This window comes from Callorhinus ursinus, unplaced genomic scaffold, assembly GCF_003265705.2.
Source record: "Callorhinus ursinus isolate GAN/ISIS: 27379988/994484 unplaced genomic scaffold, GSC_fseal_2.0 scaffold20, whole genome shotgun sequence".
Classification (NCBI taxonomy): Eukaryota; Metazoa; Chordata; class Mammalia; order Carnivora; family Otariidae; genus Callorhinus; species Callorhinus ursinus.
In genome coordinates, this window is record NW_027397082.1 from 19,284,246 (window position 1) to 19,309,215 (window position 24,970).

The window sequence follows — 24,970 nt, forward strand, 5'->3', positions numbered from 1 at the left end:
TTATTGCTTTCAACAGAGGAAGAAACTAAGGTTCGGACAGGTTAAGTAACTTGCCAAAGATCAAATGGTTGGTGTGGTCAATCTGGGATCTGAGGTCAGGACTAAGGTCAAGGTCAAGACCCTTAACTTGCAAAAGGCTATGTCGCCAGGATCCCAGTACTTAAGGCAACGTCTTTGCTTTCGTCTGGCTGTTACTTACTCCCTCACCCTTCTACCCCAGTCAGAAAAATGCTCACAAGTGTTCTTCTCCAAACCAGCCTGTCAGAAGGAAGAAAGAAATACTGGCATGGTTCTGGAACCTGAGGCCTCTGGCAACTACGCCTAGCCCTTCTATGAGCTCATAATAGTTTCTTCTGTGAGGAGTTGTCAACCTATGTCTCCCCTCAGCTGGCATATGCACAGCTTTATCTGCCTGGCAGGTTGGAGGTAGTCCTGAGCCCTGCTTCTGCATCATATGGCTTCCCCTTTCCTTGACCTGGGCTCTAGAACAAGGGAGCCAGGCCAAAGGATTCCTTTCCAGTCCTCTTTGGCCAATAACAAAGTATTTTCACCTGGATACCAGAAGGTACAATTCATGAGAGCTGTTTGTGTTGTTCACCACTGAATCCTCAAAAGAGTGCCTAGCATGTAGTAGGTATGCAATAGTTGTTGAATCAACCGAGTGAAGGGGGTACTGAATTGCTGACCACAAATTATGCAGCAAATTATTAAGTGGGTTCTGTAAAAGTGAACTGTGCACAACTATAGCTTTATGTATTCCAGAAACAGGAGACATCAAACCAAAAAAACAGATGGAAGAATCCAAAGCAAGAGGAAAAAAGAATCAGTTTAAAAACTAGGGGGATGGGGCAGGGAAGAAACAGGATTCCCAGATATTTAACTATCCCCCACTCCCAAACAAATATTACCAAACACGTTCAAACTGAGAAAAAGCATTTTTAATAACACACACATACATTCATGGGACTTTAAACAAGATGTAGTAAAAAATCTTAAAAAAAAAAAAAGAAGGGAAGAGAAAAGAAATCTGCATTTACTTGTAAACTGCCTAAGAGCTGGTGGAGCAACTGGCTGACAGGACTGCCCAGGGAAAACAGATGCACAGATAACGAGGTGCACCAACACTGTAAACGAGTAAGAAATAACCACCACAGATCGTGCTCTACATGCCCAGCCACCGGTACCCTAATATTGCCTCCTTGGAGACAAACCAGGACAGTCTCTTCCCTAATTTTCCAACTCAGTCACTTGTTATTGGGTCACCTCTTAAATTTTTTATTTTTAAATTTAAAAATTACCCTTGGTTTAAAGACTCCACGCATTATTACTGGCTAGTCCCCACCAACTATACTTGTTTGGACAGAAATAAAAATGCAAATGCTCCTGACTGAGCCTGGATGACAATGCGCCATTTTCTCTCTTTTACATCTGGGGAGGTTCTGTGAAGTCAAAAGCAAGCTATTATTTGTACTTCAAAACAAAACCAAAATGCCAACCTTCCAAAAGGTGACAAAGGCACCATTGCCATCAAAAGACAGACAGGAAATGTACAAATGCTGTTAACTTTACTGCTAGATAGATGCATTTTGTGCATGGAGAGCCTCTTCACTTAACATGATATAACTAATAGAATTATATTTTCCGATAACAAGAAAAGCAGTTTAGAAAAGGCAAACAGTTACACACAAAAGCATAAACACTTACAAGTACCTTAATTTTCAGCTTGCAACAAGGGTAATAAGTTTGACATACATATCCAGAAAATTAGACAAGGTTATTTTTGGCACAGTAATATTGCCAAACACACCACCACTCAGTGCAAGCTTTGTTTGCCAAGTCCCAAAAGTGGCCTGACATTTTCTGTGCAATGAACATTTTCTCCCCCCACTACCATCCCATTCACTGGGCAACAACAGCAGGAGGGAGACAAAACTTGGGGACTCAAGAGGGAGAAGGGTAATACTTGATTTGGGAGAAAAGTCATGGGCTACTTGTGCTAAAAGAGAATCATCACAGAATTTGTATGAGAACCCAATGCAAATACTGACTGGAGTATGACCTGGAGACGGAGACATCTACCAGAGTCAAAAATACAAGGGCTCAAACTGATGTCTGGCCATTTTTAAAGGGACAGATGAAGTATTTTTCTCTAATGAAGAAAGACAATTAAAAATAGAGACTTTTCTTATTGGAACTGCTAAATAAAAATGTATCAAAGTGGTTTTAAATTTGATGAGCAGTTATCAGTTGAAACTGCAATACAAAAGGGTCACTTAAAAAAAAAACCTGAATAACCCACTTGTCCCCCCGTCAATGTACACGATTAGAAAATATTTACACACTGTAATTACAAGCAATATAAGCAGTATTTTATACTTTGAGATTTTGTACACTTTACACAATGCAAAATGAGAAAAATATGAACACTTATAAAATTACACACAAATAATGTATCTACAAAGTATTAAATTACAAAGAGTGAAAGCCCCCATTGTTGGGCAGATAGATGCCAGAGTTTCAAGCTTCTGTCAAATAGAACTCTTTGTATCTATCTCATTAACCATAAGTGGCATTTTCTAATAATACCCTTGAGAGGTAGTATCGAGATAATAGTATTCTTACCAGTAAACTCAACACAGAATAAAACTTTTGTTGGTCTGACTCCTGGAGCCTCATTCAGTCGGGGTTCTAAGGAATTGGATTTACTTAGTCTTCCCTATAAAATCTCTAACTGCTCAATGCTTGACATGGGCTCAAAAGTTACTTATACTATTGTAAATGATAAGTTTAAGATAAAATGCTTTTTACTCCTAAGCCTCAATTTAGAGGTAGAAAACTATTTTTCAAAAATTATTTTCTCCCCCCTCAAACCATAAACCCCAAGTCTAATTCCCTTCCTCTCCATCATCTTTCCCCCCACAATTGGAGACATCAGAATGCTCAGGAAAGCAGTGTCATCCAAGTCAATATTGAAAGGAAAAAAAAGTTGACATTCTCATTCAAGAAACAACCCTCTCCACAAAGGGACACTCAGTCAACAAAAGAATTTTTCAGTTAGCTAGTAAGAGTCTATTACTACCAAAGGCTTCAAAGGGCCCTTGGGCTAATAAGACCAGCATGTGCACTTCTACTAACCCTTCACCATTTAAACCCAAGGATGGCTTTCCAGTGTTTAAGAATACTTAGAGCAGCTGTGGTTTTCAAGTGCAACAAATTTAAAATACAAGCACACACACGCGCGTGCACGCGCGCACACACACACACACACACACACACACGCGTGTGCAATGTCCCAAAGAATAAACACCATCCAGGTCTCTGCCAAGCTTATATACTCATGAAAGTAAGGGTTTTGGAAACTTGTCCAGATCTTTAAGCTTTTATACTATAGACTTCTATAATATGGCTAACCAAGGGCCAGGATTCTAAGATTTAGCCAAATTCTAAGATTTTAACCAGTATTTAAAAATTATATATACACTTAAAAGGAACCCAAAACAAACTGCAATAAATGTTTTGGCATAAAAACAGAGACACTATTTTATAGCTTAACCTCTTCCCCTTAAGGGGGATCTGACAATATACCAAATTTCTGTTTCTTAACTGTTTAAATGTATTTTAAAAACCTAACAGATTTCTAATCTTGAATAGTGAAGGAAAATGTATGGATTGAAACCTCCCTGTGGCTTATACGAGTTACAGAAGAGATTTATTCTTTTTGTTATTAATCTCAATTCTAAGTTTTCTTTTTGAGTCCTAAAATAACCAAGGGGAAGATTAAACCCAACTGGAACTTGGTCTTGATTTCCATGTCAAACTACTCAACTTGGTTCAAACCCTTTCCTACATACTTCCTGTGATTATCCAAGTGCCATAAATACAATCCAAAACAAAACAAAACAAAACAAAAGGATAACTGGCTTACAAATTAACAAGAGGAGTTAATAGGGGCAGGTTAGACATGCAACTATCAGCTGCTTCTACCCCTCCCCTCTTGTTATAGGATTCTGCTCTTTTTAAAATGTCAGTTGCCTTAAAATTAAGCAGATCGTGTTTCATATCTGCTTCAGAAATGGCAATTTCTTCATTACCAGCTTCATACTAGATATTCAAGTGGCACATTTGCAGCACATTTTCTTAGCATGGATTCCACTGGTTTGTAGCATTCTTTCTACTCCTCTAGAAAAAGGTCTTACTGAATTTCTCTTGGTTCATATTTTTGCTGCTTCAACTCCTGTTAAGAATCTGGTACCCAGAAGTCATGAAGCTGCCCCTAGAAAAGGGAATGGGGAAAAAAACAGGATAAAGGAAAGTCAGATTATGCATTAATCCTTATAAAACTACTAATCATCAAACAGGGTTTTGATAAAGGAAGTAATAAAATCTTTATATTGTACATTTCTCTGAAAATTTATGGTAATCAGAATCAGTTTTCACATTTTGTGGTCTAACAGTTATTAAAAAAAGCACAAAATAAGTCCAAGATGTTTTCCTCACCAATACACACAAGTAGAGGATCATATTTAAGAAGATTATGTAAAATGTTAAGCTGACTAGTAGAAAAATTTTGGTATTACATTCATTTAATTTAATACAACATCAGCAAAGATGGCCAGGCTAAAACAAGATCTACTGAGATTAGAAACTGAAATAACAACAAAACATTAAGATTTCTCAAAGAGTAGGCATATCTTATGAGCGGCAATAACAGCAAGAGAGTCAAAATGCAGAAGAGTTGAGATTACTTTTCCTAATTAATCTTCAGTGTTCCTGTTGCTTTGACATAAACTATAAGCCACTTCTAAGTCCCTTCTACTGAAATTATGGTTCCTGGACCAGCAGCATTGCCATCAATCTGAGAACCTGTTAGAAATGCAGCATCTCTCAGGTCTCACTCCAGACCTACTGAATCAAAATCTGCATTTCAATAAATTGATGCCTATATGCACATTAAAATTTGAGAAGCATAATTTTAGACAATAACATATCAGTTAGTTTGTAAAAGGCAAATTTATAGTATGGCAAATGTAATACCAGGTGCTTAAACAATGCCCCTCTTAAGCAAAGTCCCCTTAGATATGATACCAAAAGCCTAACAAAAGGAAAAATAATAAATAAAACTGGACTTCATCACAGTTAAAAACTTTTGTTCTACAAATGATACCATCAAGGCAATGAAAAGACAACAGACAGAATTAGAGAGTTATTTGCAAATTATATACCTAACAAGGGACTTGTATTTGGAACAAATGGAGAATTTCTACAATTCAGTAATAAAAAGATAAAAAACCCAATTAAAAAATGGGCAAAGGATTTCAATAGACATTTCTCCAAAGAAGTTACATGAGTGGACAGTAAGCATATGAAAAGATGCACATCATTAGTCATTAGGGAAATATGAATTAAAACCACAATGAGATTCTACTACCAACCCCCTACTATGGCTATAATCAAAAACACAGATAATAACAAGTGTTAGCAAGAATGTGGAGAATTTAGAAACCTTATACATTCTGGTGGGAATGTAAAACAGTGCACACACTATGGAAAACAGTCTGGCAATTCCTCAAAACATTTAACATAGAATTACCACACGACTCAGCAATTCCATTCCCAGGTATACACCCAAAATATTTTAATTTGAAAACATATGTTCACACTAAAACCTGTGTAGTGTTGTTCATGGAAGCGTTATTTACAACAGCCAGGAAGTAGAAGCATACCTAAATGTCCCATCTAATAAGTGGTGAAATAAGATATATTCATACAACGGAATATTATTTAGCAATAGAAATGACATACATGCTACAACATGGATTCACCTAACATTATGTGAAAGAAGCCAGTCATAAAAGACCACATAGTATATCATTTCACTTATATGAAATGTGAAGAATAGGCAAATCTATATAGACAAAAGAACAGTGGTTACCTAAAGGCTTGGGGGGAGTTGGGAATAGAAATGCACATGGTTGGGGAATGGGCGGTGGCTGCTAATGGGTTCTGAGATTTCTTTCTGGAGTAACAAAAATGTTTTAAAGTACATTAAAATATTTGGTGGTGATGGTTACACAACTCAGTGCATACACTAAAAACCACTTTAAATGAGTGAAATATGATACGTGAATTTTATTTCAATAAAGCTGTTAAGAAAAATGCTCCCCATGAAAATATCAACCTCCATTTGATGCAATGTGACATTTTAAAATGGGCTCAACCATCTCTGGAAATAAATTAATAAATATAAAGCAAACAAATACTAAAAAACATACACAGATTATTATACTGGAGTTTTCAGTTTATCTTAAGATACGTAGAAGCAAGTGCTCTGTCATTTTTTTTTTTTAAACAGTATAAAGAAATACCATTTAGCAAAACTACTAAGAATAAATAAAACTGTTTAATAAAATGACACCTGAGTAGGCCGACAGTTCTGGATTATTTCCTGCCATTTTCCATGTATCCTGGCAACCAGGTCTTTTACCTTAAAAATATCAAAAAGGGGAAAAGGGATCAGATCAAAACATCCTTAACTAAAATCAATTTAATGCTTGATATGAAAGATATGATAGTTGTGACAGGCCCATGCCCAACAATTCAATTTAATTTTGTCAAGAAAGAGAAAATAAACTACTCATCTTCTGAAGGGGCTTTCAAATCATAGTGATTAATGTAAGACTTTTCTCAGTCACCATAATCTAAATTCCTGAACGCTTAGGACTCTATTTTCCCATCAGTTACTAAAGATCATCCAGAAAAAACATATTCCTTCCCTGCCTGCAAGACACTTATATTTTCAACTTGCTGGCTTTTGAACACCCACAGAGAGTAGCTGAATTGTGGGCTTTGTTATAGGGCCCAAGGCTTTGGCTGTCTTTGTCTTTCCAACTTCTATTTGAAAGACTCAAGGCCACAAAAATGGCTGTCATTTGTTCCTTTCCACATTATCAGAAGATCCAAGATTCACTGTACTGTCTCTCTAGGTTTCTGCAAGTACTATGAATCCTCTTTAAATACAAAGTATATTCCATGTTTGTAGGTTTAGTGAGTCTCTGCCTGAAACTCAAGCTTCCCTACAACTCTAAGAGATTCTCAATTAGTTCTTAAACATAACTGCTTCAGAAAAATGTTTTAAACAAGTCAAGAATTTTATAGCTGCTTTAAGTTTATAAAGTAAATTAAAAGGTCTACTTTTTTCTCCAGAGTTCAGCAGATTTGGTTTCTCCAAAATAATCACCACCTTTTCTATTACAGGTTGTTAAGAGGTAACTCCTCAGCAGACCATCCCCTGACACAACTTCCATAGACCCCTGTGTCTCTCTCCACTCTAAGTAAGAGAAGCAAGCCCTGGCAGCAATCTATGCAGGCCCTTGGCTTTAAGAAACAAAAACCTTGGGTGGTCCCCTTTTAGCACATCTGTCAGCAGTAGCCACTACCACTAAGTTCTACGGGCCAGTAACTCTAGTCAATGTTCAAAAGAATGTGCTTCTTTGAAACTATGGTTTCCCCTCTAAGTCAAAGAGCTATCCCCTACATATTTCTGAAAATCTGCAATCCGATACAACTTCATTAGTTGCTCACCTCTGTATTTAACTTAAATCTACTAAAAAAATACACATACTGAATCCAAATGGGCATTGTTGAAATGAGAACCTTTACAGCTAATTAATGTAAGATATAAAGTTACAAAGCTGAAACTTCACATTTACTGATTTATCCAAACACAATGGCAAAAAAGAATCAGCTTTACATTACAAATGCTAAAAGATGGTTTGGAATTAAAAAATCCTTAAAAGAAAAAAGTTTTTTAAAAAAGTGTTTAATGTTTTAGGAAAAACTTAAATTATTTTATTAATAACTCAAGTTGCTTTCCTAACTCCATACTCATTGTCAGCTTTTCTACTGTCTTGGAATATACTAAACTTTTAAGAAAAAAGCTTAGCAAGCTTACTGCTGAATCATTTCCATCCTGGAGCTCAGACTGGATGATGTAGAACTCAGAAACCTGAAGAATCCTTCTTAAACACATTCTCTAATGGGACATTCAAAGAATAACAGCTAACCTATTTCTTCTCTCTGAACAAAACAAGTTTTCAACTATCACAAAATTGCTTTTAATCCCTGAAACTAACTTAGGAATAAAAGTCTTAATTTGTAATCAGAAAAGAAACTAATTCTCTCTCTCTCTTTTTTAAGATTTTATTTGTCAGAGAGAGAGCATAAGCAGGGGGAGTGGCAGGCTCCCTGCTGAGCAAGGAGCCCAATGCGGAATTCGATCATGGGACCCTGAGATCATGACCTGAACCAAAGGCAGATGCTTAACCAACTAAGCTACCCAGGCGTTCCAATAAGTTTTATTAGTATTGGAAGAACTTTCTCTTCAGGTGTCAGGAGTCTTAGAATAGAGAGCACAGTAAAATGAAAAATATATTTGTCTTGAGATTTTTCCCTTTCACTTTTTTAAAAAAAGTAATCTCTTTGCCCAATGTGGGGCTCAAACTCACAACCCCAGATGAAGAGTTACATGTTCTACTGACTGAGCCAGCTAGGTGCCTCTCCTTTCACTTTTAATTTAGCTAGAAGTATTTAGTAGAAACTGATTTCTGTTATTAAAGGAGAAAGTCATATTTCTCACCTTATATGTTCTTTTTTTTTTTTTTTAAGATTTTATTTATTTGAGAGAGTGAGAGCCAGAGAGCACAAGAAGGTTGAGAGAGCATGAGCAGGGTGAAGGGCAGAGGGAAAGGAGCCCCCCCTTCTCCCCGCCCCCACCATGTGGGGCTCAATCCCAGGACTCCAGCATCATGACCTGAGCTGAAGGCAGACACTTAACTGATTGAGACACCCAGGTAACTCCCCCTTTTTAAAGAGAGGCTTATTCACTTCTCTTCCTCAAATATTAATGTAATCAAAGCTAGACAACAACAGAAAACCCTAACAATTCTTATGAAAAACAAACACTTACCTTAGTTCTATAAAACAGTCTTGCATCTTCCCTAATATCACACTTAACATGCTTTTCCAAAGCCCCACAGAGGTGCACGAAGTGTTTCTGTGCAAAACAAACATGAGGGATGAAAACAACTCTGAAGCATTGCAAATTAACAAAGAGATGATGCTTAGAACTAACAATCATTTAAAAAAATCTCATTCTCCAATTACCGATTTCTGATGTTAACCATAACATAATAGCAGTCATACCACTGAAAACAGTAACTGCCACGACAATAAGACTGTTAAGGTTTACTGCTAACATAAAAATATACACAAAAATGAAAGTTGTTTTGCTGTATATTAAGCTACATTAATGAAAATTAATGCTAGAGTTCTGACTGTGATGTAATGCTCAGAAATTTAAAGAGTCCCTCTTTTTTAACATATTCTCTAATGGAATATTCAAATAACAGTCAACTTACTTTTTCTCTATGAACAAAAGAAGGTTTAAAAGTAGTGTCTTGACAAATTAAGTGTCTTAAGTTTTAGAAGTGTATAGTCCAAAACAGTCACTGGTATACATACAGTAAGGTTGAATATATAAGGTGAGAATGTAAATGGACACTCTTTGGAAGGGAAATGTGATAACCATTATTTTACAATAATTAAAATTTGAAAAATTTACAAGCTTTGATTTAGCAATTCCAATTCTAGTAATTTATCCTAAAGAAATGCTTGTATAGGTTGGTAGACATACACAAATAAGCATGTTCATGTTAGTACTGTGTGTAATCACAAGGAGCATAATACAATGCTCATCAACAAAGATTTTGAAATACTATAGTTATTAGATATAAGTGCTAATATCTTAAGGCAAAAAAAAGATAAGTTGCAAATAATATGAATAGTATGACTCCATTTTTGTTAAAGTAATTAAGTTAGTATATGCACAGATTATGGAGAAATTTATAGGAGGGCATTGGATAATAGGAGTCTTTCATTTTCTACCTTATATAGTTTTATAATAATTGAATTGTTAAACAATACTCTTTGCTTTTAATCAGAAAAAATTATTTAAAAAAATGTGAGGACCATATAAGAACAATACAGATAGATGACTACATTAGATTCCAATCAGGAGAGCAAACAGTTTTAGGGGCAGGCAGGTGGCCGGCTCAGTCAGGGGAGCATGTGACTCTTGATCTCGAGCCCCATTTTGGGGGTATAGAGATTAGTTAAATAAATAAACTTAAAAAAAAAAAAGAGAGCAAACATAGTGCTATGTACAAGACTGTTTATAAAAATACATGAACCACCACACAGAGAAGGAAAGCATCAACAAAATGAAAAGGCAACCTACTGAATGGGAGAAGATATTTGCAAATGATATATCCAATTAAGGTTGATATCCGATTTGGTTAATATCCAAAATATATAAAGAACTCAACACCACACACACACACATCCAATTAAAAAATGGGCAGAAGACTTAGACAGTTTTCTACAGAAGACCTACAGATGGCAAATAGATATATGAAAAGATGCTCAATATCATTAATCATCAAGGAAATACAAATCAAAATCACAATGAGGTATCACCTTACACGTATCAGAATGGCTAGAATCAAAAGACAAGAAATAACAAGTGTTGGCGAGGATGTGGAGAAAAAGGAACCCTCACGTACTGTTGGTGGGAATGTGAATTGGTGTGGTCACTGTGGAAAGCGATATGGAGGTTCTTCAAAAAATTAAATAGAAATACCAAATGACTTAAGTCATTCCATTACTGGGTATTTACCCAAAGAAAACAAAAACATTAATTTGAGAAAATATATGCATCCCTATGTTTACTGCAGCAGTATTTACAAGCCAAGAATGGAAGCAACCCAAGTGTCCAGTGACAGATGAATGGATTAAGAGGATGTGGTGTGTGTGTGTGTGTGTGTGTGTGTGTGTGTGTAATGTGCTACACACACACACTAGAATACTACCCAGGCATAAAAAGAATGAGATCTTGCCATGTGAGAAAATGGATGAACCTACAGAGTATGATGCTAAGTGAAATAAGTCAGACAGAAGATAAATACTACATGATTTCACTTATATGTGAAACCTAAAAAACAAATGAATAAACAAACAAAAAGCAGAAACAGACCTATAAATACAGAGAACAAACTGATGGTTGCCAGAAGGTAGGGGGTGGTAGGGGATGGGCAAAATGGCTGAAGGGGAGTAGGAGATACAAATTTCCAGATATGGAATAAGTCATGGGTATAAAGGGTACAGCATAGGGAATATAGTCAATGGTGTTGTAATAGCATTGTATGGTGACAGATGGTAGCTACATTTGTGGTGAGCACAGCATAACATATAAACCTGTTGAATTACTATGTTGTACACCTGACATTAATGTAACATTATGTGTCTAAAAAACAAATAAACAAAAACCAAAAAACAAACCCAAAACAAACAACAGAACCAAGAAAACCCCACATGAACCCCCAGTGTTGTGTCCTTTTCACAATGACTAAGGAAATAATACTAAGTTTTAAAACAGGTTAGAATACCTACAGTATGAAACATGATGACTTTAAACAAGAACTTTCCCCAGAAGTATGGATTATGATAGTATGGAAAGGACAGAATAATTCAAAATGAGTATCTTAACATGGGGAGATAGTTAAGAAATGCATATGTAAAGTAGCCTGACTTACCATCAATTTAATTTTGAAGGCAAATATTAGTTCTAAAGGGAAAAAAAGTGAGTGGGAGAAAAGACAGGAAAAAACCAGCTAATAGCTGGCCCATGTGGTGACCTTGGTATCTTATTAATGTATTATATTGTTGTCAAGTTATGATGGTTAAATTACACTCCAATAAACAGAACTAACATGTGCAAACAAGTAATTCTTGCCAATGATATGGTTGCAAAGTTACTATTACTTTCCTCTTTCCAGTGTACACTGGGATTTCTACAGCAAACCCAAAGTTAACTTTTATGAAGTTTTCTTCTAAATAAAGAACATTCATTCATTCCATCAATAGTGACACTTATTAAAAACAAAAAACACTAAATCTACCTACCCGTTGTCCAGAAGAAAAAGAATGAGAACAACTAACTTCACCAACTAAATGAAGAAGAATGTAGGTCAGGTAATATGCCTGTTAGAGAAATAAATAAAACAAACACCCATGAATTAGCTAGCATAGTATCATTCCAGCTTACATTATTAGGAGAGTTGCCCAGGAAGGACTAAAGAATTTGCTAATAAAGTTAACTGAGCTGGTAAGTAGGAAAATCCAAGCATTTAATCTAGGCTTCCTGACTTCTAACTCAAGTGCATTCCTTTTACTATCTCACAAGTGCCCTAGTAAAGGAGTATAAAAAATACTCCCAGTATTAAATTACCAACAACCATCCTTTTACCTCGGTTCTCAACTCTCAAGGTTACTTAAGAATTTCACAACAGCAGTAAGTAAAAAATATCATTCACTTTGTAATTGTGTTTGCTAGAATGTATCTAAGTCTCTAAATCCAGAAATGCCTATGCTATCAGCCTGCTGTTAGGAAACTGGCATCAGTTATACTCATATGTACTCTTCTGAGATGATCTACCCCGGATACCTGCTTTTCGAGTTCCAAATGAAGACTATCATCAATAGTGCCATTTGGCTGTTCAGCCCTTTTCTTCAAGACCATTTTCTTCAACAAATCAGAAGGCTTCATTTGCACAAGATAGCGATGTAGGACTGATATCTATCAACAGAAAGAGGAGAAACTGAACAATATTAAGCAATACAGTTGTTCTTAGTCTACTTTTTTTCAGTGGTCCTCTGTTCATTTTGCCTTCTCTAATTTTGCCCCTTTAGCTTTCTTTATAATCCAGTGATATCCAATTCTCCTTTATTTAAAAGTCCTCATTTGCTTAAAACAGACTTTAAATTAAAAGGTTCAATACTTATAATTGAGGATAAAAGCTTGAGGAGGAGACCAAATGGCATTACAATAGAGGCCAAACAGAACGCTTTCTCTGTGAAATTATTTGAAAGTCAGCAAAGCTGAATCTCCCTATGAGTAGAAGTCACTGAATTCTAAAAAGAATTCTCTTTTGATGAAAGTAAGTTATCACTGAAAGGACTGACAGTCCCCATACCCGGAATCAAATCTACCTGAGCTCTACTAATGAAGAAATCAGCTGTCCCTTTCAATCTCTGTCTCACAGCACCATGTGCATACCTCTATCATTGTTCTTACTACACTGTACTACAAGGGTTTATTTTGTTTCAACCTAGATTATGTTTTCAAGAGCAGAGTCTCTAATTCATTTTTTTATCCCTAGGACCTAGTAGAGAATAAATCATCTTGTATTGAATTGCAGTTCACAGAAGAACATATCTAGACCCGGTTAGATGTTGAGTTTTAAAATTCCAACTATGTGTAGCCCATGTAGCTCCCTTAGTGTTATTAATGTTTGTAGAAAGCTTTCAGTACCTTTCAGTGGAGCTTCCGCTGGACATATTTAAACCCACTCATCTATACATGATATATTTACTACTAAACAATTACTAGAGGACAACCCATGTTTGAGCTCTACAATTTAAGGACAATATAATATTAAAACAGGTACAAGATGCAATTAATGTACAATAGTTCTGCAAGTTCTAATCTTGTGATAAAATTGCTAACCTTGATAATCATATAGTCATATTTAGATAGCACATTTTGATTTTCCCAGTATTTATACATTAATTCATCTAATTATCCACAACCAACCTATATGTTACTGAATATGATATCATGTCAATGTAATGGATCTCATTAGTTAAGTACCATTCTAAAGATTATATGAATAGTATTATGCTTGAGAGTTGAGATCTAACCCCAGAACTTCTGACTTAAGAACCATCAATTTTCCTTACACTTCACTACCTTTCCCATTTATGAAAACAAAAATATTATTTATACCTGTAGATTACTGGCATTAGGGATATCTTCACGTTTCTCATCCAAAAGCTTTGAAATAATCACTAGGCTGAGGCACTGTCTTAGTTGCCTGGAATTAGAATTTAAAAGTATTTAGAATGCATTTTAATCAATATTGTTTGAGAAGCAAATGAATAAGCCCAAAGTTCTTCTAACTGGAAACAGTGGAAACATAGCTAGTATTTCAAGAGAAGACAGTATAAGAACATATAAACTTTAATAGAACAGTAAAATTTTCATGTAAAGTATTTGTGTATAAAGTTAGAATTGCCTGCAAATCATTAAGAGTCTTTATCTTTGGCCCTGCTGATATACTGATAGAAAATTTATTTTATTGCTCATATTTATATTTACTAAAGTAAAAAAAAGCTAATTCATTCATTTTCATGATATGTGTCATCTGTATTAAGTTGTAAGATAAGCTAAAATTAAAAAATCAAGAATATCACAAAATGATCTGAGTTAAGTATTAGAATCAAGCTCTCAATGCTTTTTCCCACAGCTGACTATGAAATAAAAGACTGATCTAACATTCAAGGAATGATGAAAGGAAATAAAGGACCCAAAAGTATTTCATTAATGTAAATATAAATTTTTCTTAATGTTTAATTCTCAATTTTCAATACCTTCCACGTGATGTCCAGTTAGGAACTAGCTGTACCAACCACAGAAGGTTGTGTGGATGATTAGACAGTTCATTTATGGCCAGACAGAGTTCAGGCACCTGAAAACAAAGAATGAGCAAGATTTTTCAATAGGTCAGTGAAACCAAATCATCCACATCTTCTTCATCCACACCTTCTTGCCCTATGTGAGCATTATGACAAAAAGAGCACTCATTTAAAAAAAAAAAAAAAAAGAGCACTCATTTTTAGAAACAGCATGGAGCTTAGAACCTGCTAAAACATACAAAGTACATAAATTCAGTTTTATCTTAAACTTTGGAACATATTGAACAAATATATTTATCAGAATTTCACTTGGCTTTAGTGTTTTTTTCTATGTCATACCTATACCTATATTCTAAACAGTACTCCCTAGAAGAATACAAATCTAAATCTAAAGACATCTAATTTAATTTGAGTGTGAGTGTGTGTGTGTGTGTGTGTGTGTGCAAGCAGGGGGGAGGGGCAGAGGGAGAGAGAATCCTCAAGCAGACTCCCTGATGAGTGTGGAGCCTGACTGGAGGCTCCAACCCAGGACCCTGAGATTATAACCTGAGCCGAAATCAAGAGTCGGACGCTTAACTGACTGAGCCACCCAGGTACCCCTAAATGAGCTAAATACAAATACCAGCTTCTAAAGGTGTATAATGAGAGCTGCAGAAGATCATACATGTTCCTGACCTGGGATTTCTTGCATTTTAGGGATCCTCAACTATTTCAGTATTTAAGGTCTAACACAATTGCTTCAAAATAATCTCTGAGTAGGGGAAGAAAGTGGGATGAGGTAACAGATGAGACAAGGTTGATTATGTCTTGTTAATTGTTGAAGCTGGGTGATTAAGTACTTATGGGTTCATCATACCTGTCTTTCTACTTTTGCACGTGTTTGAAATTTTCCATCAAAAAAGGTTAAAAAATGTAATTCTTAAAAACCTAACAAAAATTATCCATGTTTACCCTTCATATGGCTATAAACGTTCAACTCTAATTTTTGTTGTATGTGTGACTTTGCTTCATCATTTCATGTAGGTCTCTCCTCAAAGGTCACTTCAGAAGGGCATTCCCTGACTGCTTTATCTGAAACAGCAGAAGATTCCTGTCTTGCTATTCTTTATACCCATGTCCTGCTTTATTTTAATTTGTAGACCTTATTACAACTTGACATAATATAATATACATTTATTATTTAACCCTCTAGCATAAAACTGCCATAAAGGCAATGGATTTATCTTTTCCAGTGCTGTATCTCCAGCACTTCCATTAATGCTTGACCCCCAATAAATCCCCAATAAACATTTTTTTTTTTTTGGAATGAATAGCTGCAGTTTTAGAGAAGATTCAGTTATCATAAATTTAATACAGTTCCAACAAAGACAGTCGCTTCCTGTTTATTTTTCATCTGCCAGAGATCTTAACTGAGCTTAGAAACTATTAATTCCATATGCACTATGAAAGTCAATTTGTGATGGTATACAAAAAAACAATACTAAAACCAATACAAAAGCTTTAAGTATGGTTACCTTTGTGTTCCAATCTCTAATGTTTTTCATCAGATTTATCAGGAGGCTTTGAAAGTCCACTAGAGGAATCTGTTTCAGCTGTTTCTCCAAACTCATTTTAAACAACATTAAAATCAGCAACATTATTTCACGATCCTGGTAACCTTCTGGATGTATAGATGTACACAAGCCTAGAAACTGTGACAGAAGTACAGAGACAAAACAACTTAAGGAGATATAGTTTACTTGGAGAGTTTAAATTATAAAAACTTTCTGACAAAAAAATGCAAAAGAGAACTTATAGAAAACAAAACATCAGATGTCTAGAAAAAAGGCAAGAAATACTCATGTTAATAGCAATGTAATAGCTGAATTAGGTGACACGGTAAGTATTTTCTTCTCCAATTTTCATTTTTGAGATTTTTTTAATGGTTCAGTATCACTGACTTGATTCAGCCACTAAAAGGTTTTAACACTGTTATTAATTCTTAATCACTAAGTAGTAACTTTTTTCTCTTCATACGTCCTAATTCTAAAAAAATTATTGGTTCTAAAAATACTGGTTTCTAAAAGCTTCTTGGTAAAGGTATCCTAGAACTATATTAATTCTATGAATCTAAAGTTCCCTTTTACTCCTAATATTAAAACAAAAAATAAAAACAGTGCTGTTTAATACAAAGAATACTGCTAACAAATTTCAAAGATTGGAAATCACCTGGTAAAACACTAGTGATTTTATTTTAAAACCACTAACCACAAAACTAAATGGTTCCAGTACTGTGCTAAAGACATAAAAGAGTTTTTCCCTACCTTAACCACATTTAAAATGTTGGTTTCAGGAAGAGTTGAAAAAATTGGCTTACAAGATGAATCTTCACTTCTTTCCCCCCCCAATGTCATCTGTGTTTCAGAACTATTGAAAAGTGAATAAAGCAATGTGAAATTAGGCACAAAATAATTATTTTAAGATTGAACAACAAAAAAGTTTTGTTGAGGCATAATTTACATATAATAAAAGGAATATACCCATTTTATGTTTTGATAAATATATATAGTAGTGTAGCCACCAACAGAATAAAGAAGTAGTAGAACATTTCCATTACCCACAAAAGTCCCTTCATGCCAGATCCAAGTCACTTTGCTATCTCCCACTCCAGGTGAACACTAATCTGATACCTATCTCTATGCATTAGTTTTCCATTGAATAGCTACTTTTTATAAGGCACTATCCTCATTGTTCTTGGTGTCAGAGAACTATGTAGAAGGTGGCTCTGACTACAAAAGAACTCATAATAAAGGTCTCATGAATAGACAGCAATATAAATAAACAATTCTAAGCACCGCAGTTTTGGTTGAGGTAATCAGTGAAGGTTCGTAGAGGAGGAGACACATGAATTTGGCCTTCAAAACGTACTTTCTTATTTAATTTTTTGAATAGTAATACCTTCATATGGTTAAAAAACCCAAAAGGTATCAAGGCACAGTACTGCTGTGAAGAACTGTCCTCAGTCTAGGCCTTTTGCCATCCATTTCCCCACCAATCACTACTCGTTTTAGTCCTTCCTTCCACAGGCATTTTATATATATACAAATACATATGTATTTATTTATTTGCCCCCCTTAATGTAAATGGCAGCACACTATATACTGTTATGTACCTCTTTTTCACTTAATATATCTTATACTTCCATACCTATATATGAAAAGCTTTCTTAGCTTTTTTTTTTTTAAGATTTTATTTATTTATTTGAGAGAGAGAGAATGAGAGACAGAGAGCACGAGAGGGAAGAGGGTCAGAGGGAGAAGCAGACTCCCTGCTGAGCAGGGAGCCCGATGTGGGACTCGATCCCGGGACTCCAGGATCATGACCTGAGCCGAAGGCAGTCGCTTAACCGACTGAGCCACCCAGGCGCCCCTTTCTTAGCTTTTAAAGTCTCTGCTTAGTAGCCCTATGTGCCTTCCTAGCTATAAACCTCAGGCAAACTACTTAACCTTTCTGTGCCTGACTCACCTGTAAAATGGAATGAGAATACTATCTAATAGTTGTAGTGACCATTAAATGAAGTGCTGTATGTTAAGCCCTTAGAACTGTGCCTAGCATATAGTAAGCAGCATGTAATTATTAGTAGTTGTGATGATGATTAATGTACCATGATTTAGTAATCTGTTCCACACAGATAAGACTGTCTTGATCTTATTTTTTTTTTTAAAGATTTTATTCATTAGAGAGAGCAAGAGTGAGAGAGAGCATAAGTGGGGGTGGGGGCGAGAGGGAAAAGCAGATTCCCTGCTGAGCAGGGAGCCCCATGTGGGGTTCGATCCCAGGACCCCAAGATCATGACCTGAGCTGAAGGTGGATGCTTAACAGACTGAGCCACCCAAGCCCCGTCTTGCTCTTAGAAACAGCGCTTCAACGAGAGAGAGAGGTAATATTTTAGTGAGCTGACACTGAGGATGGAGGTGAGAGATCAGTATGAGGAAGAGCCAATGCAATGATGACTAATATGGAGGAACAGCAAGTAGATCAATTTGGTTAAAACAAAAGAGACAGCAAAACAGAAAATAAGTCAAATTGTAGAGTCTTCAATACAAGGTGTAAATAGGCTTGAGAACAGAGGAGAAAGAAGTTCAAGGCTATGTTTCATAAAAGGAATCCTCCAACAGTGAAAGGAATAAATACCTTGGAGGTAGAAAGCCCCTGGGGAAAAGGAGATTTTTTTTTTTTTTTGCCAGGGTAGGCATGAAAAGAGGAACTGAATTAGACGAACACTGGTAACAAAAAAGGAAAGAACAGCTGTGACATGAGCAGAGGAACTAGAACACAGGGATATGAGAATTGATGGAATGCAGAAAAGAGGTTAGTTGTGATTCAGATTTTAAGTCTGTATATCTAACAGAACAATGGTCAAGAAAAGAACTGTTCGACTACCCTTTAGTATCCTACTCTCCCTATCTGAATATTTAAGAGCCTTCAAACATTTCATACACACCAACAAAAATGGTTAAGTTGCACGTGAGTCTCAGTGAGAAGAGTGAGTTGTGGTCATATCTCAATAGGATTCAGTCTTGTACTCATGTTGCTTAAACAGGCATCTCATCATGGCTCACTCATTCCTTCACCAGCTCCTTCCTGCTCTGTGCTCGTTGATGCCTACCACTACACAGCAACAGTGACTACAGCCACCACCTCCCTGCTGTAGTCACCAAGCCTAACTGATGCCAACTCTTCAACTGGTAAGTAACCAATAAAAAAAACTACTTTGCTGAATATTATCTGCATGTATTATGCCTTAATGCATTCATTATATATCTTTATTTCACTATTTCCACCACAGTACCGGCTTACAACAGTGAAGAAAAATTCAAATCTGTTGCATACAACATACGTGACCACATGTTACTGAATTCATGAAATGTTAAATAATAAAATAACTGGTATTTTAACGTTTTAAATATAGGTGGTTTGAGTATTTTAACAATGTTTGGGGGAAATGGTTGGGTTTTTTGGTTGGGCTGGGAAAGCATTATTTTCCCTATTTAAAGTGATAGAACATAGTCTTTATCTGAAAATTTGCTATCCAACATATTTTTTAGATACAGATTATATCTGAGCAACAAGGGATCCTGTATGGAGTGGAAAGAGAACTAGAGAGGTAAGAGTTTGGCTTTGGATATAGCAATAACAAGAATTTACCTTTTTTCTCAGAAGTGAAGATGAGTATATTCTCATATTTAAGAACCAGTTTTATTTCTGTGATCAGTTTATTCCTTTGTCCATTTTTCTAATAGGTTATTATCTTTTTATTAATTTGAAACTAAATCTTTACCTGTAACCACAGTGTTTCATTCATACATACATGAATATGAAAAATTCATATAAATATATATCTCCCTCCCATTCCCTTTTGAAGCTTTTTTGACTTTGTGTATAGTGATTACTGTCCCACGGCAAAGTGTTTTTAATGTGGTCAAATAAATTAATTTTCCTTTATATGGCTTTTGAGTGTTAGTTCATACACAAAACCATTTTCCCCTTTTCTAGGATTATAAAAACCTGCTGGTTTCTTCTATTTTATGGTTTTATTGTATACATTTAAATCTTTGCTCTATCAGTTTGAGGTATGGATGCAAAATTTTTTTTCATATGGCTATCCAGTTTTCCAGATAGTGGGTAATACCAGATACTTAATAGCCTACTCTTTCATTTATGGAAATAGCTTCTTTAGCGTTTACTAAGTATCTATATGTATTTGGTTTGATTTTGGACTTCTTTTGTTCCACTGACAGAACTTTGCATGTTGCACTTGTCCCATACTATTATCTGCTAAGGCCAGTCCTGCCTCCTAACTCTTCTTTCTCAAAACTTTTCTAGATACTATTTTTTTCCACATGACTTTGTAGAATCACTTGTATAGTATCAACTCTCCCTTTCCCCACAAAATATCCCATTGGCATTTCTTATTCAAATGTCATTATGTTTATGGTTTAATTTCAGGAGCTCTAATCTATTTATATTATAATGTTGAATTTTCCCATCTGAAAGCATGGTATGCTCTTCCATTTATTTGGGTCTTCTATTTTGTCTCTATACACATACACACACACACACACACACACACACTCTCTCTCTCTCTCTTCAAGTTTATTCCTAGGTATTTCCTATAATTTTCTTGCTGCTGTAAATGAAGTCTTTTCTTCCAGTTTATCTTTTTTTTAAGATTTTATTTAAAAAAATTTTTTTAAAGATTTTATTGATAGAGAGAGACAGGTGGAGAGGGAACACAAGCAGGGTGAGAGGGAGAGGGAGAAGCAGGCTTCCCGCTGAGCAGGGAGCCTGATGCAGGGCTGGATCCCAGGACCCTGGGATCACAACCTGAGCCGAAGGCAGACGCCTAATGACTGAGCCACCCAGGCGCCCCTTTTTAAAAAATTTTTAATGTAATCTCTACCCCCAAGGTGGGGCTCGAATTCAAGACTCTGAGATCAAGAAGCACATGCTCTATCAACTGAGCCAGCCAGGCACCCCCCAGCTTATCTTTTAAACTAGCTACAGCTCATATACCCAAAGGTTACTAATTTCTCTTTTTAAACTTTGTACCCTGGAATCCATACCAACTTCTCTTTTTTTAAAAATTTATTTGATTTATTTGAGAGAGAGAGAGAGAGAGACAGCGAGCAAGCAGGTGAGTGGGAGGAGGGTCAGAGGGAGGAGAGAGAGAGAGAGAGAATCTTAAGCAGACTCCCTGCTGAGTGCAGAGCCTGATGTGGAACTTGATCTCAGCACCCTGAGATCATGGCCTGAGGCAAAACCAAGAGTTGGCCACCCAACCGACTGAGTCACCCAGGTGCCCCACCCCCCCTTTTAAGTAGGCTCCATGCCTAATGTGGGGCTTGAACTCACAACCCTGTGATCATGAGTCACATGCTCTACTCAATGAGACAGCCAGGTGCCCCATACCAGTTTCTCTTACTTGTTTCTTTTATTTGTTACAGCTTTTCAGTGGACTCTTAGGCTTCTTTGCATACATTAACACACTTCTGCAAATAATGAAACTTTTACCAACTCATTTCCAGTTTTTATATCTCTTATTTTTTTCTCTTATCTAATTGCTTTGGCCAGTATTGCCAACAGAATAATGTCAAATAATGTCAAATACTTATCTAATTGCTTTGGCCAGTATCACCAACAAATAATGTCAAATAAGCAAATAATGTCAAATAACAAATAATGTCAAATAATGTCAGTTTCATTTAAAAAACATTTAAAAATTTTAAATGTTTCTATATTCCCCCCCCCTTTTTTAAAGACTTTATTTATTTATTTGACAGAGACTGAGACACAGCGAGAGAGGGAACACAAGCAGGGGGAGTGGGAGAGGGAGAAGCAGGCCCCTCTTGGAGCAGGGAGCCCGATGCAGGGCTCGATCCCAGGACTCTGGGATCATGACCTGAGCCAAAGGCAGATGCCCAATGACTGACCACCCAGGTGCCCCTATATCCTCCCTGTTAAACTTGATGATGACTTTCAGATTAAAAGAGATGTTAGGAATGTATCCAATTCAAGATCCATTTCAACTTTGAGAGATTTAAAAAAACCAAGAATGGGTACTGAAATTATCAAACAAGTATTAACTCTTATCATATTACAAAATATTTAAAAGAATGTTTTTGGGAGTTAATTATGAAAATAAAACTTACACTAGATTATCTTCATTAAAGTCTGGCTGAAGATTCTCCAGAGGAAACAAAGATCTGAAATCAATTCCCATATTGAAAAACACAGCTGCTATATCAGATAATGATGGGATCCAGGGCCAAACTGGCGAATCACTGAAGGTATCTAGTTAATAGAAGAAAATATTTTATCCCAAATCCCAGGTTCACAAACACAGTTGCAGGGTGACAGTCTGCATGTGAAATATGGATTATGATGATTTTAGAGAAACGACATCTGGTAATGATATGTTAACGATATAGTTATTTAGAATGATCATATAGCAATTTTAGATTTTCAAGTAAATGAAGGAAATGACATTTATTAAAGTATCTGAGAGTGATGATGAATAAAAGAGTATAACTCAAGAAGTAACACACTTTGAAAAGACTGAAAATAACAACGGTAATATACCAACTACTCCTAACACAGAAAGACTTTACCATCTTCAGGGCCCATATAGTCTCAATCCCCAAAACAAGTGAAAGGTGTAAATCACAATGCTTGTTTCATTATAAGGGATCTCAAAGGTGAGCAAACAACTGTTACATTTTTGTAGTACTTTCAGTCTCCTCAGTGCACAATCAGTACAATACTTGTTCACCAATAAGTCAGTTAAAGTTAATTGGCTAAATAAATAACAAACTTGCAATTATTTCCATTTACCCAGAACAGTAACCCATGAGTTGGTAAATACTAGTTTAGGGCTGTCACTTGTAAGGTCTTATACCCTTTTTCTCTATGCAACTAGAAAAATACAGATACTCATTTTTGATTGGAGTTTCATGTCATTAAAGATTTTTAGATCACAAAAAATAATCTTTTATTCTGTATTTCTGAATATCCTAAATGTTTAGCAATACGAAAGAGACTGTGTACATAGCAACCAATAATTCACACAGCTAATCAGAGTAAATTCATATACTCACCATTCCTAATTGTTATTTCCATCAATGTACTTAAAATCTGCACGGACACAATACAGTCTGTATGAACCGACATCATCTGCCAAAGTAGGTAAGAGTATTAAAAAAGAAAGAAAATGAGCATTTACTACTTGCCAGGCATATATAAAGGTATTTTATGTGTATTTTCTTTAAGATGTATTTTATATGCATTTCATTTTAATACTTACAATAACCTTATGAAGTGGTCATACATTACACATGAGCAGACAGGCTCAGAGAGATTAAAATACCTAATGTAATACATGAGGAGTTGGAACTTATCATTCAGGTCTAATTCTAAAATCAGGGCCCTTTCCATTCTAACATGCTGTTTTTACAACTTGTTTATATTAGACAAATGTAACATGAAAACTATCAAAAAATGCCTTTCTAGTTCATTTGTGCGATGAAATCCAAAAACCATAAAGGAAAAGGCTACTAGTTGATGACAGGCAAAAATCAAACCACAAACTAATAAAAATATTTGAAAAGATACAAATAAGCAAAATAATATATCAATATACTATTTATTTACTTTTTATTTATTTTTTAAGATTTTATTTTATTTTATTTTTTTAAAGATTTTATTTATTTATTTGACAGAGAGAGACAGTGAAAGCAGGAACACAAGCAGGGGGAGTGGGAGAGGGAGAAGCAGGCTTCCCGCTGAGCAGGGAGCCCGATGCGGGACTCGATCCCAGGACCCTGGGATCATGACCCGAGTTGAAGGCAGACGCTTAACAACTGAGCCACCCAGGCACGAGAGAGAGCAAGCACAAGCACAGGGAGTGGCAGGCAGAGACAGAAGCAGGCTCCCAGCTGAGCAGGGAGCCCGACGCAGAACTCGATCCCAGGACTGTGGGATCATGACCTAAGCCAAAGGCAGAAGGTCCAATGGACTGAGCCACCCAGGTGTCCCTATCAATATACTTTTTAAAAGATGTTTAATATCACTAGTAATCAAAGAAATGCAAAGAGAAGTGATAAACTGTCATTAGCTTTTCAAAAGAAGCTTGACTTTGGGCAGCTGGGTGGCTCAGTTGGTTAAGCATCTGCCTTCGGCTCAGGCCCTGATCCATCCTGGGATGGAGCCCTGCATGGAGCTCCCCGCTCAGCTGGGAGCCTGCTTCTCCCTCTCCTCCCCACCCCCCCAACTTGTGCTTGTTCTCTGAAATAAATCTTAAAAAAAGAAAAAAAAAAGAGAAGCTTGACTTTAAGATTGTTAATGATCAAGAACATAACGCCAGTGTTCATAAGAGTACTAGGAAAGAGGCAGCATACCCAGTGTTAAGTATAATTTGGTAAAATTTAAAAAGTAATTTGGTAATATTTATGCAAAGTTATTGTCCTTATATTTTCATCTAGTTAGCCTTTTTACATACAGAAATTTATATGCAGAGGCATACAATTAATATAATTTTACAAAACCATTTTTTGGGAAAAAATTCTCAAGTTAAAAAAAACATTTTAAAGAATCATATGATGGGCACCTGGGTGGTGACTCAGCTGGTTAAGCATCCGACTCTTGATTTTGGCTCAGGTCATGATCTCAGGGCTCTGAGATCAAGCCCTGTGTCAGGTTCCCGCTCAGCAGGGAGTCTCCTGGAGATTCTCTCTCCCCCTGCTTGCATTTGCATGCACACTCTCTCTAATAAATAAATCTTTAAAAAAAAAGAATCATATGATGTAACGAAGGTAATTTTAAAGTGGTTTAGTAGGGGAAAACA

General features: G+C 35.9%; 1 protein-coding gene and 1 long non-coding RNA gene across 5 annotated transcripts in view; one reads left to right on the forward strand and one right to left on the reverse strand.

Moving 5' to 3' along the window:
- The window catches only part of SLF2 (SMC5-SMC6 complex localization factor 2), a 46,597-nt gene that overhangs the window by 921 nt on the left and 20,706 nt on the right, over positions 1-24,970 (reverse strand). For 3 of the 4 annotated variants that reach the window (XM_025880373.2, XM_025880372.2, XM_073904301.1), the window contains 11 exons: positions 23,226-23,301; positions 22,281-22,422; positions 16,893-16,995; positions 16,104-16,280; positions 14,545-14,642; positions 13,901-13,988; positions 12,560-12,691; positions 12,019-12,096; positions 8,966-9,052; positions 6,416-6,484; positions 917-4,273 (listed from right to left, as the gene is read on the reverse strand). In XM_025880373.2, the coding sequence (XP_025736158.1) occupies positions 4,238-4,273; positions 6,416-6,484; positions 8,966-9,052; positions 12,019-12,096; positions 12,560-12,691; positions 13,901-13,988; positions 14,545-14,642; positions 16,104-16,280; positions 16,893-16,995; positions 22,281-22,422; positions 23,226-23,301 (1,086 nt within the window). In that variant the 3' untranslated portion in view covers positions 917-4,237. Of the gene's footprint in view, positions 1-916; positions 4,274-6,415; positions 6,485-8,965; positions 9,053-12,018; positions 12,097-12,559; positions 12,692-13,900; positions 13,989-14,544; positions 14,643-16,103; positions 16,281-16,892; positions 16,996-22,280; positions 22,423-23,225; positions 23,302-24,970 lie in introns of those variants that run through there. The other variant, XM_025880371.2, reaches the window with a different exon arrangement.
- On the forward strand, positions 357-19,736 carry LOC141374640 (uncharacterized). The gene is made up of 4 exons (XR_012381681.1): positions 357-634; positions 7,255-7,331; positions 19,206-19,316; positions 19,677-19,736. It is a non-coding gene; the product is annotated as an uncharacterized lncRNA (long non-coding RNA).